The sequence below is a fragment of the Chaetodon trifascialis genome, chromosome 2 (assembly GCF_039877785.1).
Source record: "Chaetodon trifascialis isolate fChaTrf1 chromosome 2, fChaTrf1.hap1, whole genome shotgun sequence".
Classification (NCBI taxonomy): Eukaryota; Metazoa; Chordata; class Actinopteri; order Chaetodontiformes; family Chaetodontidae; genus Chaetodon; species Chaetodon trifascialis.
In genome coordinates this window covers 8,561,300-8,582,959 of record NC_092057.1, presented here as the reverse complement: position 1 = coordinate 8,582,959, position 21,660 = coordinate 8,561,300, and the positions used below count along the sequence as shown (strand labels likewise).

General features: G+C 46.6%; 2 protein-coding genes across 3 annotated transcripts; one reads left to right on the top strand and one right to left on the bottom strand.

Annotated features, from left to right (window-relative positions):
- Positions 1-275: 275 nt before the first annotated feature.
- psen2 (presenilin 2) lies at positions 276-7,236 on the bottom strand. Its single transcript, XM_070988321.1, has 11 exons — positions 7,125-7,236; positions 5,630-5,782; positions 5,259-5,473; positions 5,048-5,189; positions 4,819-4,886; positions 4,456-4,676; positions 3,767-3,865; positions 3,092-3,157; positions 2,557-2,643; positions 2,359-2,474; positions 276-1,869 (listed from the first exon to the last, which is right to left on the bottom strand). The coding sequence occupies exons 2-11, from the start codon at positions 5,759-5,761 to the stop codon at positions 1,714-1,716; spliced, it is 1,302 nt and encodes a 433-aa protein (XP_070844422.1). The 5' UTR covers positions 5,762-5,782; positions 7,125-7,236; the 3' UTR covers positions 276-1,713.
- Positions 7,237-9,075: 1,839 nt separating this feature from the next.
- LOC139341072 (spastin-like) lies at positions 9,076-17,912 on the top strand. Of its 2 annotated transcripts, none has more exons than XM_070977378.1 (17): positions 9,076-9,457; positions 10,912-10,995; positions 11,155-11,238; positions 13,059-13,145; positions 13,371-13,504; positions 13,619-13,749; positions 13,902-13,995; positions 14,123-14,197; positions 14,767-14,838; positions 14,927-15,002; positions 15,207-15,298; positions 15,378-15,457; positions 16,224-16,266; positions 16,347-16,426; positions 16,639-16,709; positions 17,206-17,246; positions 17,557-17,912. In XM_070977378.1, exons 1-17 carry the CDS (start codon positions 9,079-9,081, stop codon positions 17,680-17,682), a joined length of 1,749 nt encoding a protein of 582 aa, XP_070833479.1. In that variant the 5' UTR covers positions 9,076-9,078; the 3' UTR covers positions 17,683-17,912. The 2 variants fall into 2 exon arrangements, with proteins under 2 accessions (XP_070833479.1, XP_070833488.1); XM_070977387.1 differs by having other exon boundaries at positions 9,095-9,457; positions 13,374-13,504.
- Positions 17,913-21,660: the final 3,748 nt, after the last annotated feature.

Sequence of the window (21,660 nt, the reverse complement as noted above, 5' to 3'; positions counted from 1 at the left end):
GAGTTCAAAAACACACCCACCAACACCTTAAAAGGTGGAGTTCAGCACTGGAGCGGTTTCAGGAAGGCGAGTAAAGTGCTGATATTTACTGAGTCGAGAACATCTTTCCTGGCATTGATGGCCATGTGGCACCCTCTGGTGGTTGAAGATTTAAAGCTGCGGATGACCAGAGTGAGGTTAACGTTGCCTGATTTTAGCTCCGAAGCTAAACGAGGCTTAAAAGCTCTGACGGGAAAAGTTCATTCACATAATTTTTACTCATTCAGCTCGTTCCAGCAGTTCAACAGTTTGACTTTATTGCACAGTACAAGAAAAAGAAGTCTGCAACATGTTCAAACACTGAATCAGCTCCAGTTCACCCAAACCTCAGACCACACCCCTCTTACCCAGAATCCCCTGCATGTGTTCTGTCTCATTTCTGAGGCCACACTGACAGAACACTCAGGTGACACGTTTCAGCCGAACACCGTCATGACCGAGAACAAAACACTGAAGTTTAAACTGAAAAGCGTCAAGTCAAAGCACTTTGAAAGGTTGGTCTGTGAATTGGGTGAAAGATTAGATTAGATTTCTCTAAAACTGAAACAAACAATCAATAAACCTGATGATTATTTTCTTGATTAAACTTTTATCTACAAAATGTCAGAAAACAGTGAAAAATCATTTCCCACAACCAAAGAGATGAATCCAATTTCAACCATCAGTCAAATCGAGACGAGACGAGTTTAAACCAGTTCAAGCTGAATGTCTCAGTTTAAACCTGGTTTAAGCTGAACTAAGCCTACATCAACTCTAATCTCAGTTTCAATGGCTCCTTGTTGGGAAGTCTGTAAAAAAAAGAAGCTTCTGTGAGAAAAATCCACCTTGAAACGCTGTAAAACATCGAACGATGACGATAAATTTACAAACCATTGATCCAGAAATATTAAAGCTTCTTCTTTGTCTCTTAACTTCCTGTCTGCACAGGAAGTGGGAATGCGTCGGGTTGTAGTTCGTCATCCTTCTCAGAAACTTCAATGATGTCATTTCAAGTTTTATGTCGTCGTCGCCTCACACAAACTTTTCAGTTTGGATGAAGTCACTGATGTTCAATAGATTCATTAGTTTCATGCCGTTAATTGAAAGTAAATTTAGAATTGAAAAGTTTCTATATCAGCTGCTTCAGCATTAAACGTTAATAATGTGCATCTTTGCAGAAACACAAAGCTGCTGCTCTGACGCAGGGTTCTCATCACTCTGGATGTGTCTGTGCGAACCAATCAGGATCAACACCTCTGACTCGTGTTTACTGATACCGACAGGAAGTCAAAAGACAAAACAGGAAATGGAACTAAAAAAACATTTGCTGCTTTACGTTAGTGACAAAGTTTCCTCCCTGCAGAACCAGAGTGAATGTTAACAGGCTAAAAACAGGAATGTTTGTTTAGACTGACTGGTGTGTCAGCCAGTCACACGCAGCCGTGGTGCCTCAGTCACAAACATCACAGTGGATATTACGTCTAAAATCGTCCCCTCAGAAACAGACAGACGTGATGACTTACAGGATCTAAGGCGGATCTTTCCGTTGCACTATCAGTCAGCAGGTGATCAGAAGCACACCTGAGCAAAAACAACCAGGCTTCCTGCTGGTTCCTCAAACAGACGTTTACAGACTCGTAGAAGACCTGCGCAGGAAGTAGTCTCTGCACGGGGGGGGGGGGGGGGGGCTTTCTGTCAGATGTAAAACTGGTGAGCAGCCAGGTTGTCCATGAAGGGCTGAACCAGGAAGTCTGTGGAGAAGTAGAAGACCAAGCCGAAGGTGATGGAGATGGGCAGCGCCGGCAGAGCCTTCTTAAAGATGGCCAACAGCAGCAGAGTCAGACACAGGCCCTGAGACAGGTACACAACAGGTGTGTTACAGGTGTGTTTCACACAGGGAACAGGTGTGTTACAGGTGTGTTTCACACAGGGAACAGGTGTGTTACAGGTGTGTTTCACACAGGGAACAGGTGTGTTACAGGTGTGTTTCAGTCACACGGACAGACTTCAGAATGTCTCTTAGATTCTGAGGACTTGTCTGTGTGACATTTCGGGACGTTTCTTCAGATTTCAGAGCTGCTGCAGATTTTCGGGGATGTCCTGCTGACGTAGATTTCAGGTAGTTCCTGATGAAGACTTTGACGATTGTTTGTGTACTTTAAAACTGACGAGTTACTGAAGTTGATTTAGGTAAACTTTCTGTTTCTGAAAGTTGTAGATTTTAGGATTTCGTCAGCTTCATGAAGAAGATTTTCAGGTGTGTTTGGACATCGCTAATTGAGATCTAACAGACCGCAGCGCCTCATCATGGAGATTTGATGATGTGAAACGAGAACTCACGATGAGAATGGCGACGAAGCAGGCGAGCGTCGTGTTCCAGTCACCGCCGGTCGCCGCAGCTTTTCCAACCAGAACGCTGTAGAAGATGAAATCGCCAAGGCCGAGCTTCACTCCTCCTGCAGACACACCAAGACTTTGAACGTCTCACAGAGACGAAACACACACATCTGATCAGATAAACAGCTGATGTCAACTTACTGTCCTCCTCCAGGTCATCCTCTGGAAACGGCCGGGACTGTCCACCCTCAGGCTCTGCCCCCCTGCCGCTCTGCTCCGCCTCCTCATCTGAAAAACAAGAGGGCGGCAGGGTGACATCATGAACTCAATGAGCTGATCCTACACAGCAGCACAAATTTCTTTACAAAGTTGCATGAAATAATAATTTCATTTTAAATCAGTGACTAAAAAAAATTATGTCTTCAAACTGTAAAATAAATTTTACTTACTTTTTTCATTTTAATTTGTTTAATTTAAAGACAAAATTCACAGTTTTGTAAATGTTTAAATGATTTTGTTACTTTTGAAACGTTTGTTTTCATTTGGATTTGAATGTTAACGTAAACATTGTCACACTTCACACTGAAGATCTGGGGTGGACAAAATAACAGGAACACATTACACTTTAATGTAACAACATAAACAACCGTTAGCGTCAATCATCAGACTGCACAGCTGTTCATGATATTGTGTCCACCCCCTCATTTCCCATGATTCCTTAATTGTTATGTTGGACCTGTTTCTTGTCCAGAGCGCTGAGCGTCCATTGGGCTCGCCATCCCCACTGTCCACATCATGGCCGCTGAACACACACACACACACACAAATAAAAGAAAACTTTTACTGTCACAGCGTGCTAGCAGCGTGGCTACACGGATGACACCGTCCCACTGAGATGTTCTCTGGATGGACTGAGAAGAAACATTGAGGCCTTCACGTTCCCTCAGGATGAGCTGGAATACCTTTATTGATCTGCTGACTTTTCATCTAGCGCCACCATCAGGTTATTAACATGTTAATGTGTCAAAGCTCCAGCAGAACTAAAGACATTCAGTCTCAGATGGACTCTGCGTTTTCTGCTAATGAGCTAATGTTAGCATGCTAACACGCTAAACTAACATATAGGTTAACATTAATATTACACCCGCTTAACATCAGCATGTTAGCGTACTGACGTTAGCATTAGCTCAGTGCAGCCTCACAGAACTGCTAGCATGACTGCAGACAAATGTTCATGTTAAGAAGAATTCTGATCACTTTCTGTTAGTTCCAATGCCAATGCAGAAGTAGTCAAAACAACAGCATCTTGGTGGTGTAACGGTTAATGTACCGACCATGTGATCATACGTTCTGACCCCTGTCAGGTCTGATCATTGATTCTTGTGACCTTAATGAAGTTGAATATACTCACAGGAGTAAATGAGGGCGGGGAAGATGGGCTCGTTGCGTTCCTGAGCCGTCTCCACCAACATCCTGAGAGGACCTTTAGGTGACAGGACGGCCACCAGGTCTGTAGCAACACACACAACCAGAGCAAGGCATGTTGGGAAGGTTGAAACAAGCATCTGAATTTCTTTGAAATAAAGGTGAAAACAGCTGATGTCTGCTGAGACAAACATCGACAAACAACGAGGGTCATGTGACAGTTGGAGGCCTCTGCCTTTCAGCGGTCAAGCTAACTATGCTAATGCTAATTTCGCACTGAAAGTTGGTGATCAGTGCTAGTGGAGAAGCTCACTAGCATTAGTGCTAGCTTGACTTAACTCGTCCGTTGTGACACCATAGCTGACCTGAGGCTGTCGGCAGGTGACCCACAGGTGACATCTGTCATGTGACCCTCGCCTTCATATTTAGAAAGTTTTTGTTTTCTGTGAAATGTCCTTCTCTAGCCAGTCGCCTGTCAGTCGACACTCCAAGCTCACTGACCACCATGTTTGAATATCGGATATGAAGGTGTAGCTAACAACCATGTCAAGGTTTGAATGCCCTGAAAACAACACCAGAAGCTGCTGATGAAGCTGTTGCCGCCCCACAGGTGTGACGCTCCTCCAGGTACCTTTAATGAGTCTGACCAGCCTTCAACACTCAGCGGCCACTCACCGTAGACGGAGATGGCACCCAGGATGACCCACGCCGACCACTCGGGAAGGTATTTGATGAAGACGAGGGCCATGAGGGCACTGATGAGGATCAGGTAGGCCTGCTGCAGCTGGAGGGGGCCCTTCCAGTGAATACAGATCATGCCCACCGCCCCGAAGTTCCAGATGATCACCCCCACCGTCGGGTAGTCAACCGCCAGGTTGTACGTCTTAAACACTTCGCTGGGAAACAGAGGAAGAGTGCCGTGATGCACCTGAACAGCTTCATTAATGTGGAACCTGCAGGTTTACCCTCACTGAGTGTCTGCAGTTTTAAATAAAGTCATTAAACAAAGTACATTAAGTAAAAGAGAGCAGGACTCACCCCAGATACATGAAGCTGAACCAGAAGAGCAGCATGAGGGAGGACAGGATGAGCCAGCCGTGGATGAACTAGACAGCACAAACACATCACGTCACCACGCTGCTGAGGGGACGGCGCCCTCTGGCAGCACCACATTCAACTGCAGCTACATGACTGTGTCATGTGTGTTTATCATTATGTGCTCTGATTCATTACGCTCGCTGCACTGCCTCCATTAAAGCCTGCTCACCTTGTAGCAGCGATACTTGTAGAGGACAACCAGGAAGATGGTCATGACCACGATGACGCTGATCATGATGATGGTGTTGAGGACGGAGTTAAGGAGCCGGCGGCCAACAGACGGGGTGTTCTCCGTGAACGGCGTGTAGATCCTGCGGGGACAAACAGTGTTAGCTGCGAGTTTGGGAGTCCGACACGTGATGGCCAAAGCGTGGACTCACAGCTGCTGGTCGGTCTTCTCAGTGTAGAAGCTGACTGACTTGATGGTGGCGACCACCACCACCATGCAGAGGGTGACGGGGATGAACAGCATGATGACATGCTTGGCTCCGTACTTCAGAGTCAGCTCCTCATCGTCTGCATCCACCTCCTGGTCTGAGCTGCCGCTGCCTCCGCCATCCGCAGCAGTCGGACCCGCCCTCCTGCTGACCCTGGGCTGGACCAGCAGAGGGCACCGTTCATCGTCAGGAAAGCAGGACATACACCAGGCCAAAAAAAACCTTTCACACTTTGAGCATTGAGGACAAACCACCTTTTTTGGCTTCTGACAGTTGACATGAGATGTTGCTGCCTAGTAAATAAAGACCGTTACCCTTTTGGATGCCGTGTTGTTGGGGGGGTTGATGTCTGGATCTGGTCTGTAGGACGGAACCACCGGGTTCTCAGACGGGACCAACGCTGTCCTCTCATTGTAGGAGTCGTCGTCACTGTCGGAGGCGTTCATGGCGGCTTCACAAAGCACCGACTGCAAGTGACATCACAGAGACAGACCCAGCAGTGACCAGACCATGTGACAACAGGTCACCAATCACAGGCATGAGAGAGGCCCCCACCCTCCCCGTGAGCGAGACCCCTGACTGATTCTTATAAAACCCAAACTTTGGTTTCGTAAATCTCTCTGAACATCATCGTCTTCCTGCCCAGCAGTCGACACCCACACAGACACGTGTCCGTCAGTCACCACCAATCAGCAGCCAGCGATCTCAGTCACTGTGCCCTGAGTTTCACGTCTCAGGCCACAGAGTGCCTGCTGCTCCTCTCTGATAGGCTGACACATCCTGAAAACTCATCCAGACAATTTTGACTAAAGAAATCCATTAAATCATTTTGTTTGTCCGGTTTGAACTAACACTGGACCCCACCCACCCCCCCACCCCCCCAGACCCTGTGATGGTCTGCTGATCAGTGATCAGCTGTTAGAGCCCCACCTCACTGCTGCAGTCGCTCAGATTGCTGAGAAAAACATCACATTTTCATATATTTACATTTTTTTAAGTAAAAAACACAAACATGACATGAAGTACCTCCTGCTGTGTACTTTTGTACTTTCACCTGTGACGTCATCAGTCGACACATTTTGTCTCTAAAATCTGCAGATCAAGTAGAAATATAGAAGTAGAGTACAAGTACATCACATGAGTAAAGTGGCCGGTAAGGTGAGCAGAGGAAAAACCAGGCGAATAACTGTATCCATGGCAACCAGCAGCCTCCTCCATAAGTGACAGAGTACATTTACTGCAGTATTACTTCTGAGGTACTTTATGCAGCTGTATACTTGTACTTCAGAGGGAACGTTTGTTATTCTGCTGTATTAAAACATCCTGTGACGTTAAAGACGGTCCTGACCAATACGTCATGACGTCCTTCTACGTTAAACACTCATTCATTCACACAGCTCCGCCTTCAGCAGACTGTCACCTATTAGCAGGTTTACTGAAGTACTTTTACTTTCAATCAGAACGCAGTACGTTCCTTCTCTCGGATGTTTGGACAGTTGAAGATGAGGCACCTGAAGGCCTCGTGCCTGAACTCGGCCTGGAAACCATGAAATCCGCCCCTGTAGCAGACACTCAAACGCCCCACGAACAAACGCCTCACCGTCACCTTCAAACATCTAAAGAGCCGAAAACGTCTCTGTTCAGCTAGCTGTCCTCACACTGAGGGGACATTTAATCCTCGACTTGGACACCTTGTCTCAGTCAGTCTGTCTGCCCAGGTGTCCTCAGACTACATGGAGGTGACTGCAGGTAAAGACATGTCTATCGAGTCCTTAGACTCACCTGAGTGCTTCAGCTCTGACACTTTACCTGGATTCAAGCTGCAGAGGACAGAAAAAGTGCCGCTCCGAAAGTAAACACCGACCGACAACCCGGAAGACGGCAGTCAGCTGACCCGCACACCACGTGACCGCCGGACGTCACGAGATCACGTGGTGTGCCGACGTGACTCACTTTAGGACGGAGAGTGAGATTTAAACCCGCAGTTTTTGTTTGTTTGTTTGTTTGTTTGCTTGCTTGCTTGTTTGTTTGTTTTTTTGTTTTTTTTAAATAAATTTTATTGAATGAAAGTCATCAATATAAACATTTCAGGCATATTTTACAATTAACTATAAAAGATGTTGAAACAGCTTTCAAGATAAGGAAAATTAGAAAAAAAAAAGTAATCAGTGAGGGTCTTACTCGAGGAGTAAGTATAGTAAAGAATAAAGTCTCAGGGCATTTTTATTAGAGATGAAAAATAAGGATTTCTTTCAGTTCAGCTCAGTTCATTCTTCCATCCGTTGATGTGCGGTTTGACCTTGAGGAATTTGCATCTGTGAATGTAATGTTTACTGAGTATAATTAAATTGTACTAACCCAAGAAGTCCAAGTTTTTCTCCTTTAGCTGTACTCTGACTTTAATAGACATCCAGTTCAGCTGTTGTAAAGTGATTTGTTTGGTTAACATCCAGCTTTGAAAAGCTAACCAAAATTCTAAAACATGTTCACACTCAAAGAAAATATGTTCCACAGTTTCAATGTCTCTTTCACAAAATCCACATGTATTATTTTCCCAATTAAATCTTTTGTGCAAGAAATGGTTAGAAGGATAGATATCATTTAGAATTTTAAATACAACCTCTTTTGCTTTATGATGGATTGGATAAGACATATATTGCTTCCTTATCTTTGCCTCCACAACAGAATAATCACTTAAAACATATTTTCTTTTTAGTTGACAAGGGTAGTAATGTGAAGTTAAAACATTTCTAATGAACTTGTTAGAGAAAAGTTTGCTTCCTAAGCTGATTCCTTCCACACAGAGTGATCTCGTTTCTGAAACATTTGAATGTACCACCAGTTGTTGAGTCCTCATTTTGAATGAAGTTGGAATGGCTTTCATTACTTTCTCATATTCTTTGATACAGCATTGCAGGTTATATTTAACACAAAGGTTCTCGTGGGTTAATCATCCATAAGATGTGATACTGCCCAAATTTAAACCCGCAGTTTGTGTCAGATTTACGAGTTTCTGGAACCTTCTGCGTTTGACCCATGACCTCAGAGACGGACTGAACCATGTGGTACCAAAACCTGGTCAGCCGACCGGGAGGTGATCTGACAGGATGAAAGCAGCCAGCAGTATACTTCGTGTACTTTAACTACACTCTGATATTAATTAAACACGCTCACTTGTTGTGAGCATTTTCAGTGTGTATGAGTACTTTTACTTCAGTTCAGTGAAGGATCTGAACAGTTTTTCATGTCAGACCAGAAAACAATCAGACATGAAGCAGAAAATTAAAGTTAGAAAATGAATCAGCAGAAAATTAAAGTTAGAAAATGAATCAGCAGAAAATGAATCATTATTGTTTGACATTTTATATCTAAAAGTCTTTTCAAGCAAAAACACCAAAAATCAACATTTCAGCTTCGACGTAGATGTTTTCTAGTTTGACAGTTTTCATTAACACGTCTCTCTGTCTCAGTCTTTCTGTCTCAGCTTTCCGTCTCAGTCTCTCTGTCTCAGTCTCTGTCTCAGCTATCTGTCTCAGTCTTTCTGTCTCAGTCTGTCTCATTCTCTCTGCAGATGAAATGACTTAACGCTTCTTCTTTGATGGAAAATGACTGGAGTTCATCACAGAGTTTCTGAGGATTTAACGATGAATTAAAACACAAATCCACAGCAAACTAAAATCAGACCGGGCAGGCTGGAGGACTCATTGTCCCCGGCAGTAACAATCCAGCAGGCGGCGGCAGCGCGCGGCTCTGCGCGCCGCCCATGAACACGAAGAAGAAGCAGTGCGTTAGTCTGAACCGAGCGGTCCTCTGGACTGAACTGGACCGGGTCGCTGTGATATGGACGTGGATGAGTCTGTTTGGCAGAAGCGGCAGCAGGCGGACCGGTGACGGTGCCGGGAAGCTGGCGGTGCTGTCTTCCGTGTCCTACCCGCTGCTGGCTGCGCTGTCCCTGCTCCGGTCGCTCCTCTGCTGGCTGTGGAGCCGCACCGCGGCCGCTGTCAGAGCCGAGCCCGGCGGCGCGAAGAGACAGCAGTGGGACAGCAGCGGGAGTCCGGAGCGAGGCGAGCGGGTCCGGAGGCACCACGGCCGGGCCTTCGAGTGCATCTCTGCAGCGCTGAGGATCGATGAGGACGAACAAGGTACCCGTTCATGGCAGCTTTCTCTCTGAGACTTTTGACACTGAACTCCTTTAGAAAAGCACTGATTTAAGCGGAGCTTCGCTCACTGAACATTGAGCCTTTTTGTCAAAGTTAATAGAAAATCCTCGCTGCTCGGTGGATGTGATTCACGCCGAGTGGAAGAAAAGATCATTTAGGATAATTAATCAGCACAATCAGTTCTTCTTCTGACACCTGTGAGCATCGATGGCAGCACTGATTGAACTTCAGGATTTTTCAGTGGAGTTTGGTGTGAGGAGGTTTCTGACTGTGCCGCAGTTTAATTCAGGAATCAGACTTTGTCCACTCTGTCTGTACTGATGGGAGTATTGATCAGCTGGAGGCTGCCAGCCTGTCAGCAGTGTAAAGTGAGAGGGTGACACAGCTGCAACCATCAGTTCTTTCCATCATTGGTTCATCTGTAAATGCTGATGTTGTGTTTAATGTTCAGCTATCCGTAGCACGAGGTCCTCCTCATGTGAGAGGATATGAACAGATCAGTTTTTCTGCTTTGTTACAGTCACACAGTCATTAATATAAAGCTCCTCATCCAGCACCATCCATCTGTCCTTCTTTGTCTCTTTGTTAAATATCTGTTTCCTGTGGACGGTGGAAATGTCTGTCCTGGTTCTTGTCTGTGGTTTTTCACTCTGCAGTCAATGAGACGTGACAGCGTGTCAGGATCCAGCAGATCAATGAATCTGACCCGATCAGGCAGAGAGAGCTGTCCACAGTCACTGCTGTCCACCAGAGTCTCATCACAGAGCCAGCTGTGCATTATGGGACTTTTCCATGTCTCCTCATTTTCATAATTAAATTTAAGAGACACAAAGGGAAGACAGACAGAAGCAGCTTCCACTCTGACATCGCTATTCGGGAGTTTAACAGCTGAGATGATGATGATGATGAGGATGATGACGGTGATGATGATGCCTTTAAACACAACATGAACGACTTCATGCACATTTGTTTTTCTTTTAACTGTGATGCATTCTGTGCGTAACGTTTTACAGTGTAAACATCAGCTGGTGATGGAAACACTTGATTATTAACTGATTAACTCATTAATGAACTCATTAACTCAGTAATGAGTTCACGTTCATGTCAGCTCTGATTCTTCGGTCTGCACTTGCTGATGTCAGCTGACGTGTCCCTCTGTGTCTGTTAGACGTCAGTTTTTGGACAGGACAAACAAACCACCTCCATGTTTATCTTATAAACATGAATTTCCCTTAAAGTCCATACTGCACAGCCCTTGTGGCTCCTTCACAATAAAAGCCTTACAGGAAATGGCTCATGAGCTGCTCATCACTGTTTCTGTGCTTTGATTCTGGGAAGCAAAGAGAAAATTAAACTGTTTATCTGTGAGTCGACTGTTAGCTTTGATGAGTTATGTCAGAGTGTACGCTCATTTTCATTGGCTGACGTGTTGTCAGGTGACAAGCAGCAGGCGGTGGGCTGGTACCAGCGAGGGATCGCAGAGCTGGAGGAAGGAATCGCCGTCCAGGTGTCAGGAAGCGGTGAGTCCAGTTCACTACAGAGACAAACAGTCAGAGGAACAAAAACCACGTTCTCCACGTTCACGGCCAGAAATCTTGTTTTCAATCTGACATATTTGATGTTTGGAGAGTTAAAGCGTCACCAAGCTGCAGGCACATTCACGTTTCTTCCTCTTCCAGGAGAGAAATACGAGCGTGACAGACGGCTGCAGAGCAAGATGACCGCTAACCTGCTGATGGCCAAAGACCGGCTGCAGTCTTTAGGTACGATCGATGATCTGACCGCTGTCTGTGTCCACGTCTTTCAGATCCCGTTTGTGTCTCTTTGTGGTCATTTTTTGTGTCTTTGGGCTCTATTTTCTATTCCGGCGCAGGGTGCGCACCCTGCGCAGTAGTATTTTCGTGCAGCGCAGGCAGGTGCATAGTGCACGTATTTTGGTAAACCAAGGTGCACAGAGGTATGCCAGGATTTGTGTTGCGGCGCAGTAGGGGGAGGTGTCAGGATAATCAGCCGGCGGATTTGGATTTTCGTTCCATTTCGGTCTGCGCCAGCAGCGCAAAAGTGCGCTGAAAGCTCGCCACCCCAGACCTGGCCAACTCTGTGCACCAGCAGCGCACTGTTGGGCAAGTGGATTTTCGTAAACCGGCAGAGTCGTGCACTCACGTCACCAATACCTCACAGGCAGGTTTCCACAGTGTCTGGCATTTCACTGCGATCAATAATTAGCAAGAGCCACAATTCAATGCAAATATCTGAGTCAGCACATACAGTCAGACCTAAATTTATATATTTTGATCAGTATCTCATCTGACCACATTGCAAGCGCATTCAGCACATGTAATGGTCACTCAACCTGACCGAATGTACACAGGTGACACAGGGATGACTGGTGATCTGTGACTCAAATTGCCTGGTGACAAACGTGTATGCTAATTTCCCCGGGTCGGCACATGACTCGTTCATCCCAGCGAATTCTAGCATCCCTGCAGTCTCTCAGGGGGACACCTCTCTGGATGTGTGGCTGCTAGGTGATAACGGCTATCCACTGAAAACTTGGTTGATGACACCATATATGTATCACACCTTCAACAAGACGGCAGCGTGGTTTTAACAGTGTTTTCAGCAGTGCTCAGTCAGTCATCGAACGCACATTTGGGGTTCTCAAAATGCGTTTTAGATGTCTGGACTGGACAGGTGGTTCATTAACATACAGCCCTCAGAGTGTCGGTGGATTCATTGTGGCATGTTGCGTTTTACACAACATGGTTGTACGACGTGGATGTCACAATGAACTCACGGAGGACACATTAAGGGACTTAAGACGGAGAGAGTCTGAACTGCATGTGCCGTGTCAACTGGGAGAGCAGCAGAGCGCCTCGCCGCCCATCTTTGTCATTAAGTGAATATTTGTGGTTACATCAGTTCAAAAAACATCTGACGATCAGTAACTTTCCACACTAAACAGATAGACAGTATTGAAATAAATTTCGCAAGGCCGTAGATACAGCCGCTGCAAGCCTGGACCTCCCGGACCAGAACATCAGTCTCCTCCTGGGAGAAGTTTGGGCATCAGACAGTTTCCTGTGCAGGCTCAGTCATCCTCGAAACCTGCCACGCACTTTGCCAGCTGCGTTTTTAAAGGTGAGGCGAGGAGCTGGTGTGATTGGTGAAGATTGGACTCGGCTGTGTCAGACCCACTCCACACCTTCTCCCCTCCCTCCTTCCGAGTTGTGCCGCTGGGTGGGACTGAGGTGAGAAGGGGGAGTAGATGCGTCGGCGGCGCAGTGCACGAAAGTACCAAAGTCTGCGCCGCCACGCCCCATCGGCGAAGCGGACCTGACTTTGCGCCGCGCCGGCAGCGGAATCGAAAATAGAGCCCTTTGTGGTCGTTTTTCATCTCTTTGTGGTCATTTGCCGTCTCTTTGTGGTCGTTTTCCGTCTCTTCAAAGTTGATCTGGAGCTCTTCATCTTATCACATGACCTTCATGTGGACAGGGACTTCCTCTTTCATCTCATTGTTGTCAGTCGAAGCTGGTGTTCTCAGTTTTTGGTGTCTCTCTCCTCTTCATTCTTGCTCTTTCAGTCTCGGCGCTCTCAGGTTCCAGGACTCCGACAGACATTTCCACCGTTGGCACTGACCCCGCCTACCACACTGCCCACCTGTGCTCCGGTACGTCTGCCGGGCTTCAGAGAGGGCGATATCTGTGCTGGCGTCTGTCCAGCTTGCCTTAATTTCCTAGATGAAAACTGTTTTTTGTGCTTTGTTGTTGTCGTGTTAAATTCTGTGTGTGTGTGTGTGTGTGTGTGTGTGTGTGTGTGTGTGTGTGTGTGTGTGTGTGTGTGTGTGTGTGTGTGTGTGTGTGTGTGGTGTGTGTGTGTGTGTGTGTGTGGTCAGTAGGTGGCGCTGTCTCCAGAAAGAGAGACCATCCAGGACCATCCAGCAGACCAAAGCCCTTCCCAAAGACCTCCTCCTCCTCCTCGGCGGGCCTCCATCGCTCACAGCGCCCCCCCGCCCTCGCCAACAGTAAGGTGCGTTTGATTGGTTCTGTCGGAGGAGCTTGGGTCTCCAGGCCGAGGTGAGTTTGCGTCCTGGCGTGTTGTCACACAGCAAACAAACGCTTCCTGTGTGGATTCCTCCTGCAGGGCAGAACAAGTCGTCACAGCGTTAAAGTCAACTCGCCGACATCAACACCACTGAAGAAGAAAGACACAAAGAACCTGAAGAATGTAGACGGAAAGCTGGCCAACCTCATCCTCAACGAGATCGTCGACAGGTGAGAGGTGCTGACGAACCCGTTGTGGTTAGTTTCTGATACCTGAGCTGAGCATGGAGGCGGGGCGAAGACACTGCCGACCTCTGATTGGCTGTTTGGTGTTGATCGTGTATCTGTTTTGGATCATTGGTTGTATCAATGGTTTGTTTCAGCGGCTCGTCTGTGAGCTTCGTAGATGTTGCCGGTCAGGATTTGGCGAAGCAGGCGCTGCAGGAGATCGTCATCCTGCCGGCGCTGAGGCCTGAGGTGAGCGTAGAGACGTTACCATCGAGGTTTACTGAAGGGACACAAGGAGGACGTCCTCTTCTAAATTTTTGTTCACAGTTTCTTCTTTTGTGGTTATCGTCCATCAGCAGATTTTCTTCTTCTCCAGTTGTTCACAGGACTGCGTTCTCCAGCTAGAGGACTTCTTCTGTTCGGTCCGCCCGGCAACGGCAAGACGATGCTGGTGAGTCTGAGAGACCCGAAGACGAGACGATGGTCTTTCACTTCTCACTCGCTCATTTCTAATTTTATGACAACAAACAAATAAAACGTTTCATCAGAGCAAAAGATCTCCCACCGAGACAGGAATGCTAACGTCAGCATGCTAACATGCACACAGTAACAATGCTAACTATGCTGGTGTTTAATGAGCTCGTTAGCATGCTAATGTTAGCATCTTATAAACAATGTTTACATTAAACCATCAACATTTTAAAGCACTGTCGTCATGGAGACAACAGAGAAACACCTTACAACCTGAATCTCGAACAAAAAGTTGGAGGCAACGGAAAGTTCTGGTTACCTTTAAAGCAGCTCTGACCTTTGACCCCTGACATGCTGAAACACCTTAAAAACTCTGAAAGGAGGCAGAAACGTTTACAAATGCAATCGTCTTAATGTGAAGGTGCTCATAGCTTAGCCTGCTAGCATTGTAGCATTTGCTAATTGGATTAAAGTCAAAGTTCACCTGTGATTGGTTAGATTCATGACGTCCAGGAGCGTTTGATACACTGATGCTTTGATCACCTGCAGGCTAAAGCTGTGGCGACTGAGTCCAACGCCACCTTCTTCAACATCAGTGCCGCCAGCTTGACCTCCAAATACGTGAGTCTCCCTGAACTAGTTCATACCTGCTGCGGTGGGAACCTGCTGACATCACTGCTCACCTGGAGCTGCTCCTCTGTCTGTGCAGGTGGGCGAAGGAGAGAAGCTGGTTCGAGCTCTGTTCTCTGTGGCCAGAGAGCTGCAGCCCTCCATCATCTTCATCGGTAAGTCTCACTCTAAATCAGTGGTTCTCAACCTGTGGTGCAGGTCCCTCCTGGAGGCCGTAGAGTCACTGCAGGGGGTTGAGCTGAAGGTGTCTTCACGTGGACTCTGTAGGCAGCAGACGTCTGCTGATGAGGACGATCTTTGTTGTACAAGCAGCAGATGGTGTTCATGATGAAGTCTGACGGTTTGTTCTTGGTGTTCAGATGAAGTGGACAGTCTGCTGTGTGAGCGGAGGGAGGGCGAGCACGACGCCAGCCGACGCCTCAAGACCGAATTCCTCATTGAGTTTGATGGAGTAATATATTGAATTATAAATTGATTAGTTTGTGCCTCCACGTGATGTGGAAACACTGATGTATCGCCACCTGTTCCAGGTCCAGTCGGGAGGGGATGACCGGGTCCTGGTGATGGGAGCCACCAACAGACCTCAGGAGCTGGACGAGGCTGTTCTCAGGTCAGCCCTCCCGTTTACTGTCCAGTCTCACCATGATGGTCTGTGTCTCTGTGGGCATTTCCTGTCTCGGTTGTCGTTTCTTGTCTCTTTGTTGTTGTTTCTTGTCTTTTGTGGTCGTTTTGTCTCTTACTTGTCATTTTGTGTCTCTTAGTGGCCCTTTCTTGTCTCTTTTGTTGTCGTTTTGTCTCTTACTTGTCATTTTGTGTCTCTTAGTGGCCCTTTCTTGTCTCTTTTGTTGTCGTTTCGTGCCTTTTTCTGTGTGTTTCGTGTCTCTTTGTGGTCATTTCGTGTGTCTTTGTTGTCGTTTCTTGTCTCTTTGTTGTTGTTTCTTGTCTTTCTTTTGGTTGTTTCGTGTCTCTTTGTGGTCGTTTTGTCTCCTTGTTGTTTCGTGTCTCTTTGTTGTCGTTTCGTGTCTCTTTCTGTGTGTTTTGTGTCCCTTTGTTGTTGTTTCGTGTCTCATTGTATTTTCGTGTCTCTTTGTGGTCAGTGTGTCTTCGCAGTGATTCCTCTGTTCACAGATATTAAACTGAAGCTCTCTTCACAGGATGTGACATGAACCCGTCACAGATGCAGCTTCTGTGTCGGTCTTCTGTCCTGCTCGTGATTTCACTGTGTTGAATGAATGAATTCTTGAGTTTGGAATTGGCTGCAGACGAAATGTCCTCAGCATGATGTCCGTTTGGCAGCTGTATGTCGGTGTCTCCTGTCGTCCTACAGGTGGCAGCAGCAGCAGCACTCAGCTTTGTTTTCATGTGATTGTTTGCAGGCGTTTTGCTAAACGAGTGTACGTTGCTCTGCCGGCCGAGGAGGTGAGTTCACTTTCACTTCATGTCAGACATGTAAATGTCTCAGGTTTGTCTCAGCGACGTGACGCTGCTTTTGTCCTCAGACTCGCTTCAAGCTGCTGAAGAACCTGCTGGAGAAACATGGAAGCCCGCTGACTCGCAGCGAGCTGAGCCGGCTGGCCAGGTGAACGCTGACTCATCAAACAAATCCTGCCGAGTCATTGTTTCACAGACTGTGTTGAATGTGTGTTTGAAAAGCTTTCCTGGTGCGTTCTGGTGTCATCTGTCTGTCCCCACATGTCCTGAGGACAGTCAGCTGATCTTTACGTCCAGCAGAGGGCAGCGACCAAGTTTACAACAGACCGCCTGAACTTTGTCTGTTTCTGATTGGTTTAGAATAACAGAGGGATACTCAGGCAGTGACCTCACCTCATTGGCTAAAGACGCCTCCCTGGGACCAATCAGAGGTGAGAAACAGGCTTCATGTCAAAGATTTTATCAGACCTTAAGAGTCAGTTTGAATGAAGCTGATGTTATTGGCCGGTGGGTCTTCTTCTCTTCCTTCGTTTTGTCGTCTTTCTCTCTTTGTTTCTTGCCTCCTATAACAAAATCTTCGCTCAGGGATGTGAACACATGATGCTCTGAAGCTCACACCTCTGAGGTTTAGATAAAGAAACAGCCTGAAGCTCTGCGCTCATGTTCAGGCTCCTCTGAGGAGTCCTGATGGAGACTGAGCTCAATCTTTTTTCACTTCCTGACGGTGGCAGGTGACGGCGGCGGAGCAGCTGTGGTCACTCTGAATCACCCTTCGTGTCTTCCTGTCATAACGCTCACTCACATCCTGTGTTCAGTGTCTCATTGATCTCTGTCAGCTTGTTCAGCAATAAACCGACGCTCTTGTGGATCAAAGGTGTCGCTGACAGAATACTTAAAGTCTTTATCCCTGTTTGTGTGTTTGTGCAGAGCTGCATCCTGAGCAGGTAAAGAGGGTGGAGGCCAACCAGGTGAGTGCACCAGCTGATGATGTCATCACATTTTTATTTTGGAAATGCTCTTCCTCATTGTGAACAGGCGGAGGACAAACTCACCTGTGACATGGTGAAAAAGGCTGTCAGGAGAAAACCTTGTATCTCCAGTTTGTAGTGAGTGAGTGAGTGAAGCAAAGCAATAAGAAAAGAAGTAAAGAAATGAGAGATGAAAGAAAAGAAGAGAAGAAGAATCAGATTTAGAATCTGAAGTTCGGCTTTTGTCACGCTCATGAGTTCAAAGTTCAGTGTTTAGGTCCAAGCTGTGAACCTTCTGGTTTCTCCTCAGGTCCGAAACATCTGTTTCATGGACTTTGTGGATTCTCTGAAGAAGATCAAGAGGAGCGTCGGTCCACAGACTTTGGACCTTTACGTCCGCTGGAACAGAGACTTTGGAGACACTGCAGCTGTGTGAGCGCCGCGTGGACAGACGTTTTCCAGAAACCTGGTCTCAGTCAGCAGCTGACAGTTTGTCCACAATGAAGAATCGACATCTTAGACCTTTGGTTCCTCACTCGGACTCTGACGTCCAAAGACCTTCTCTGAACTCACAAACTGTTTGTAGCAACGAGGATTAAAAAACTGTCCTTTTCCTTTTTACACAGTTCTTCAGTGTTTCAGATGCATTAAACACTCCTGGATCTGACAGCGTTGGCTTGTTTTATTAAAGGGAAACTAACTGATTCTTAAATGTCATGAGACACCTGGTGAAGTACGTCGTCCCTCCCCACCCCCCGCCCCCGTCACCTATAACCGAGAAAAGCTAAGCTAACCGATTGTGACGAAGACAAAGGTCTGTGGATGACGTACAGTCACTGGTTCCTGAGAGACATTTAGTTCATTACCAAAACAAAAACAGTCCAGGCGGATAAATAGTTTGCAGGTGAGAGGAAAAAAAGCATTTTTTGTTTGGACTGATCTGTCCCTTTAAGGTTTGGGAATGCATTATGTCTCCACAGGGACAGCGATAGAAATACCTGAGCTACAAACATGCAGGAGACTGAGGAGTGAAGCTGCTGTCTGCTGGACTGGAGGATCCACACTGGACCTCAGCAGCTCACACACTGACAGCTGATAACAGACGACATCATCAGTATGGATCCACAGACCTGAGCTGTGTGACCTCCGGTCCACAACAGACCTGGATGAGGACAAACAACACAAACACGACAGTACCTTCATATGTACGACACCTTCAAGAGCAGGAATAGATAGATAGATAGATAGATAGATAGATAGATAGATAGATAGATAGATAGATAGATAGATAGATAGATACTTTAATATATAAAGAGTAAATCAGACAGTTCACATGTTGGTCCATAGGTTTAAGAACAGGTTTAACAGAAGAGGTGATCAGACCAGTACCAGGTGGGGGAGTAGAAGAAGAAGAAGAAATGTGGTTTTGTCTCTGTTTAGCTGAAGGAAATGATCTCGCTGCTATTGAAAACTGGCCATTTGGTGTTTTGAGTCTGGTGTCTAGTTGAAAATCATCTGAAGTGAGAGCAGAAACCAGTAAACTGTCTCATCATCTGTGCAAGGGGAAGCACTTCCAAGACAGACAGAAGAGGGCCGAGGACGGGACCGTGAGGTTCACTGTAGTACAGTCTCAGGTGAGGGGGCGTGGCCTCCATCAGGAAGTCCTGTCAGAGAAGTAAGAGACAGATCCTGAGTCCAGCATTGTTCTGGTTAACAGAGCCAGCTTTCCATTGGTTGAGCTCTTCTTCAATGTGATTGGCTGAGAGTATCAATGTTGTTACGCTGCTGTTTGTACATGAAGCAGCAGGTGTGTGTGGAGACGTCTGTACGCAGCAAGCTGAACTGTTTCCTGATGGCAATTCACCTGTAATATTTGATATTTAACGAGCTGAGATCTAAGAAGAGAGGAGGTCATGTGTCATGCGGCTGTCACGCAGATGTCATGTGACTGCCAGGCGTCTGCATCATCCCATCTGTTCAGTCTTCGGCCGTTGAGCAGCCGGAGATGCAGCCTCTCATCAGCCTCATGACAGCAGTAACAGCTATTCAAGTCACCTTCACGTAGAAGTCAAACCTCAGAGCTCACAGCTGTCTGGACTTATTCTATCAATATTCATCTGATCAATCAATCAGTCTGAGTCCTTTGAGAAAAATCTGTATTTCAGGTTCATTCTGCAGCAGGTAAAAACAGATGAAACATTCTCTTGCCTCTCTGGAACAAACTGCTGACACTCGTTGAACTCGAGTGCTCATGCTTTGAAAGTCGGCTGAAGGCCTTCCTGTTCTCTCGGGTGGAGCCTCCACCTGTGTGGGTGGGTTTGTTGATGTCGGTGGGTGGGCAGGCCATGAATCATTATTTGAGACTTTCCCTTCATCTCTGGTTCAGATGTACTCATGTTCTGTTTGTTGTGTTCATGCTTGTTGTGTGTGAAGTTTACACTGACGTTCAACACAACAGATAAACAATAGATCAGATGCAAAGGTCTTTGAAGGAACAGCTGCTGGAGAGTGCGCTGCAGCTGTAGGCGTATGCTAATCTATGCTAACAGCCCTCTTCTTCCCGCCTGCTGCCTTTGAAGCTCAGTGTAGGAACAGAGAAAAGTTCCCCTGAAGGCTAATGAACCACGTTTCTGCCCGGCAGTGAACGCAGCAGCTCCTCTTCAATCCAACACTTCAGTCAGGGACAAATGACTCTGCTGCTCCAGTTACACTTCTTTTGGCTTTTGGCGTTTTGGCCATAATAAAGACGTAATTCTTAATTAATCTGATGAAGCTGATCTGGAAAAACATTAAATATATTGAGTTTGAGCTGATTTCAGGTCAGTGTGTGTCAGAGAGGATCAGATCAGGTGATCACTTCCTGTTTATTGATGGTTCACTCAGCGTCACAGCTGTTTTAGAATCAACTCGCTGAACCAAATATGAACAAATATGAAGGCTCACAAACGGCTGCAGCTTGAAAGAACTCCTGATCGTCCTGGAACGCACCGCTGAGGGGAGGCAGTGGAAGGCAGTAATTGGGCTAATTTGATTCATCCTGATGCATTTCCAGAGCGTCCTCATGACTTTTTAATGTGCTCTTCCCATAAAAAGCTCAGCCCAGATAGAAGGTGGGTCACTAAGATCAGAGTTTGTTCACTGCTCTTCTAAAAAAAGACAATCCAGCCTGTATTGACGAGCGATCAGTGGTATTGACGAGCGAACGGTGGCCTGGTCTGCTCCGTTCTGACAACCTGAACTGGACTCTGACCATTTCTGCTGACATCCATCATGTCTCAGAGGAAATGTTTTCAGTGTGTAGCTTCACATAAAGGTTTAGAGCAGGTTTAGACTATCAGAGTATATGTACTACATGTAGTACTACTGACAGCCGCAGTAACAGCACTTGTTTTCATAGCGGTATTTGTACTCTTTCTAGATAAAAGCAGTACCGCAATATTAAAGACAGAGGCAGCAAACATAGTAGACACAGAAATAAGGTCAGGCTGCCGAGGCTCAGAAAATATGAAACTATGGGAAGTCTTGGATGGAAGGAGGGTCGGAGAGTTGGATGTAAAATTCTTGCAGACATACTTAGTGAAATCAGCGGCTGCAGCTGGAAGTGAGGACGACTCTGCAGAGTGGACGCAGATGAGGACTGATGATATCTTGGCTTCCTGTTCACTGCCGAGGACGAAACGACACCAAGAAGAGACGATGACACTTTGGACCACAGACTCATTGTTCAGTCAGTGAGTCACTTCCTCTTCTGCTTCCGTCTCAGCATCATCTGGACTTCTGTTTTTTGTTGAAGCTTATTTTGAAAAACTAAATGACAAACTTTATCACAGACGGCTCAAAGAGGAGCAGCTGAGAGGAGCAGCAGGAGTCTCAGCTCCTCATTTGGAAGTCTTCAGTCTCCAAAGTCCAGATCTGTGTCAGGGATCACTGCCACAAATACAAAGCTTCATCCTGACGGACTTCAACCCAAAGATGGACCTGCTGGATCAGGACTTCCAGAGCTCCAAACAACGTGTACATTTCTGAAGTCTGATGAGACTCATGAGAGTGTGAACGAGGCTATGAGGACATGCTGCATGACGATCTTTAGCGAGTCCAAGAGAACCAGTTCACGGCTGGGTCATCCATCAAGTTCAGAACCAGTGATGTACGTTTCAGTTTGATGGACCCTGATGTGGTCCACTGAAGCTTTTAAGTCTGGATTTTGTTTTTTCTTGCTTGCTGCTATTTTCATTCATCGCTGAAATCAGAAGATTACAACTAGAGGGGGGACGAGGAAGCTGTCAGTCAAACAAAAACACTGCAGACACACTCTGGAACAACCAGGAGCAGACGGCAGGAGTCAGCAGACAGCAGACAGCAGGAGTCAGCAGACAGCAGGAGTCAGCAGACAGCAGGAATCAGTTACCTGGAG

Bases quoted from the DNA above. Each gene is read 5' to 3' on its own strand.
- psen2 (XM_070988321.1), bottom strand. From the start codon at position 5,761: ATGAACGCCTCCGACAGTGACGACGACTCCTACAATGAGAGGACAGCG. The intron at 4,887-5,047 runs GTGAGCAGGCTT...TGTGCTGTCTAG, and splicing joins ACAAGTATCGCTGCTACAAG to TTCATCCACGGCTGGCTCAT. The intron at 2,475-2,556 runs GTAAGTTGACAT...GTGTGTCTGCAG, and splicing joins GGATGACCTGGAGGAGGACA to GAGGAGTGAAGCTCGGCCTT.
- LOC139341072 (XM_070977378.1), top strand. From the start codon at position 9,079: ATGAACACGAAGAAGAAGCAGTGCGTTAGTCTGAACCGAGCGGTCCTC. The intron at 13,505-13,618 runs GTGCGTTTGATT...TTCCTCCTGCAG, and splicing joins CCGCCCTCGCCAACAGTAAG to GGCAGAACAAGTCGTCACAG. The intron at 13,750-13,901 runs GTGAGAGGTGCT...GGTTTGTTTCAG, and splicing joins CTCAACGAGATCGTCGACAG to CGGCTCGTCTGTGAGCTTCG.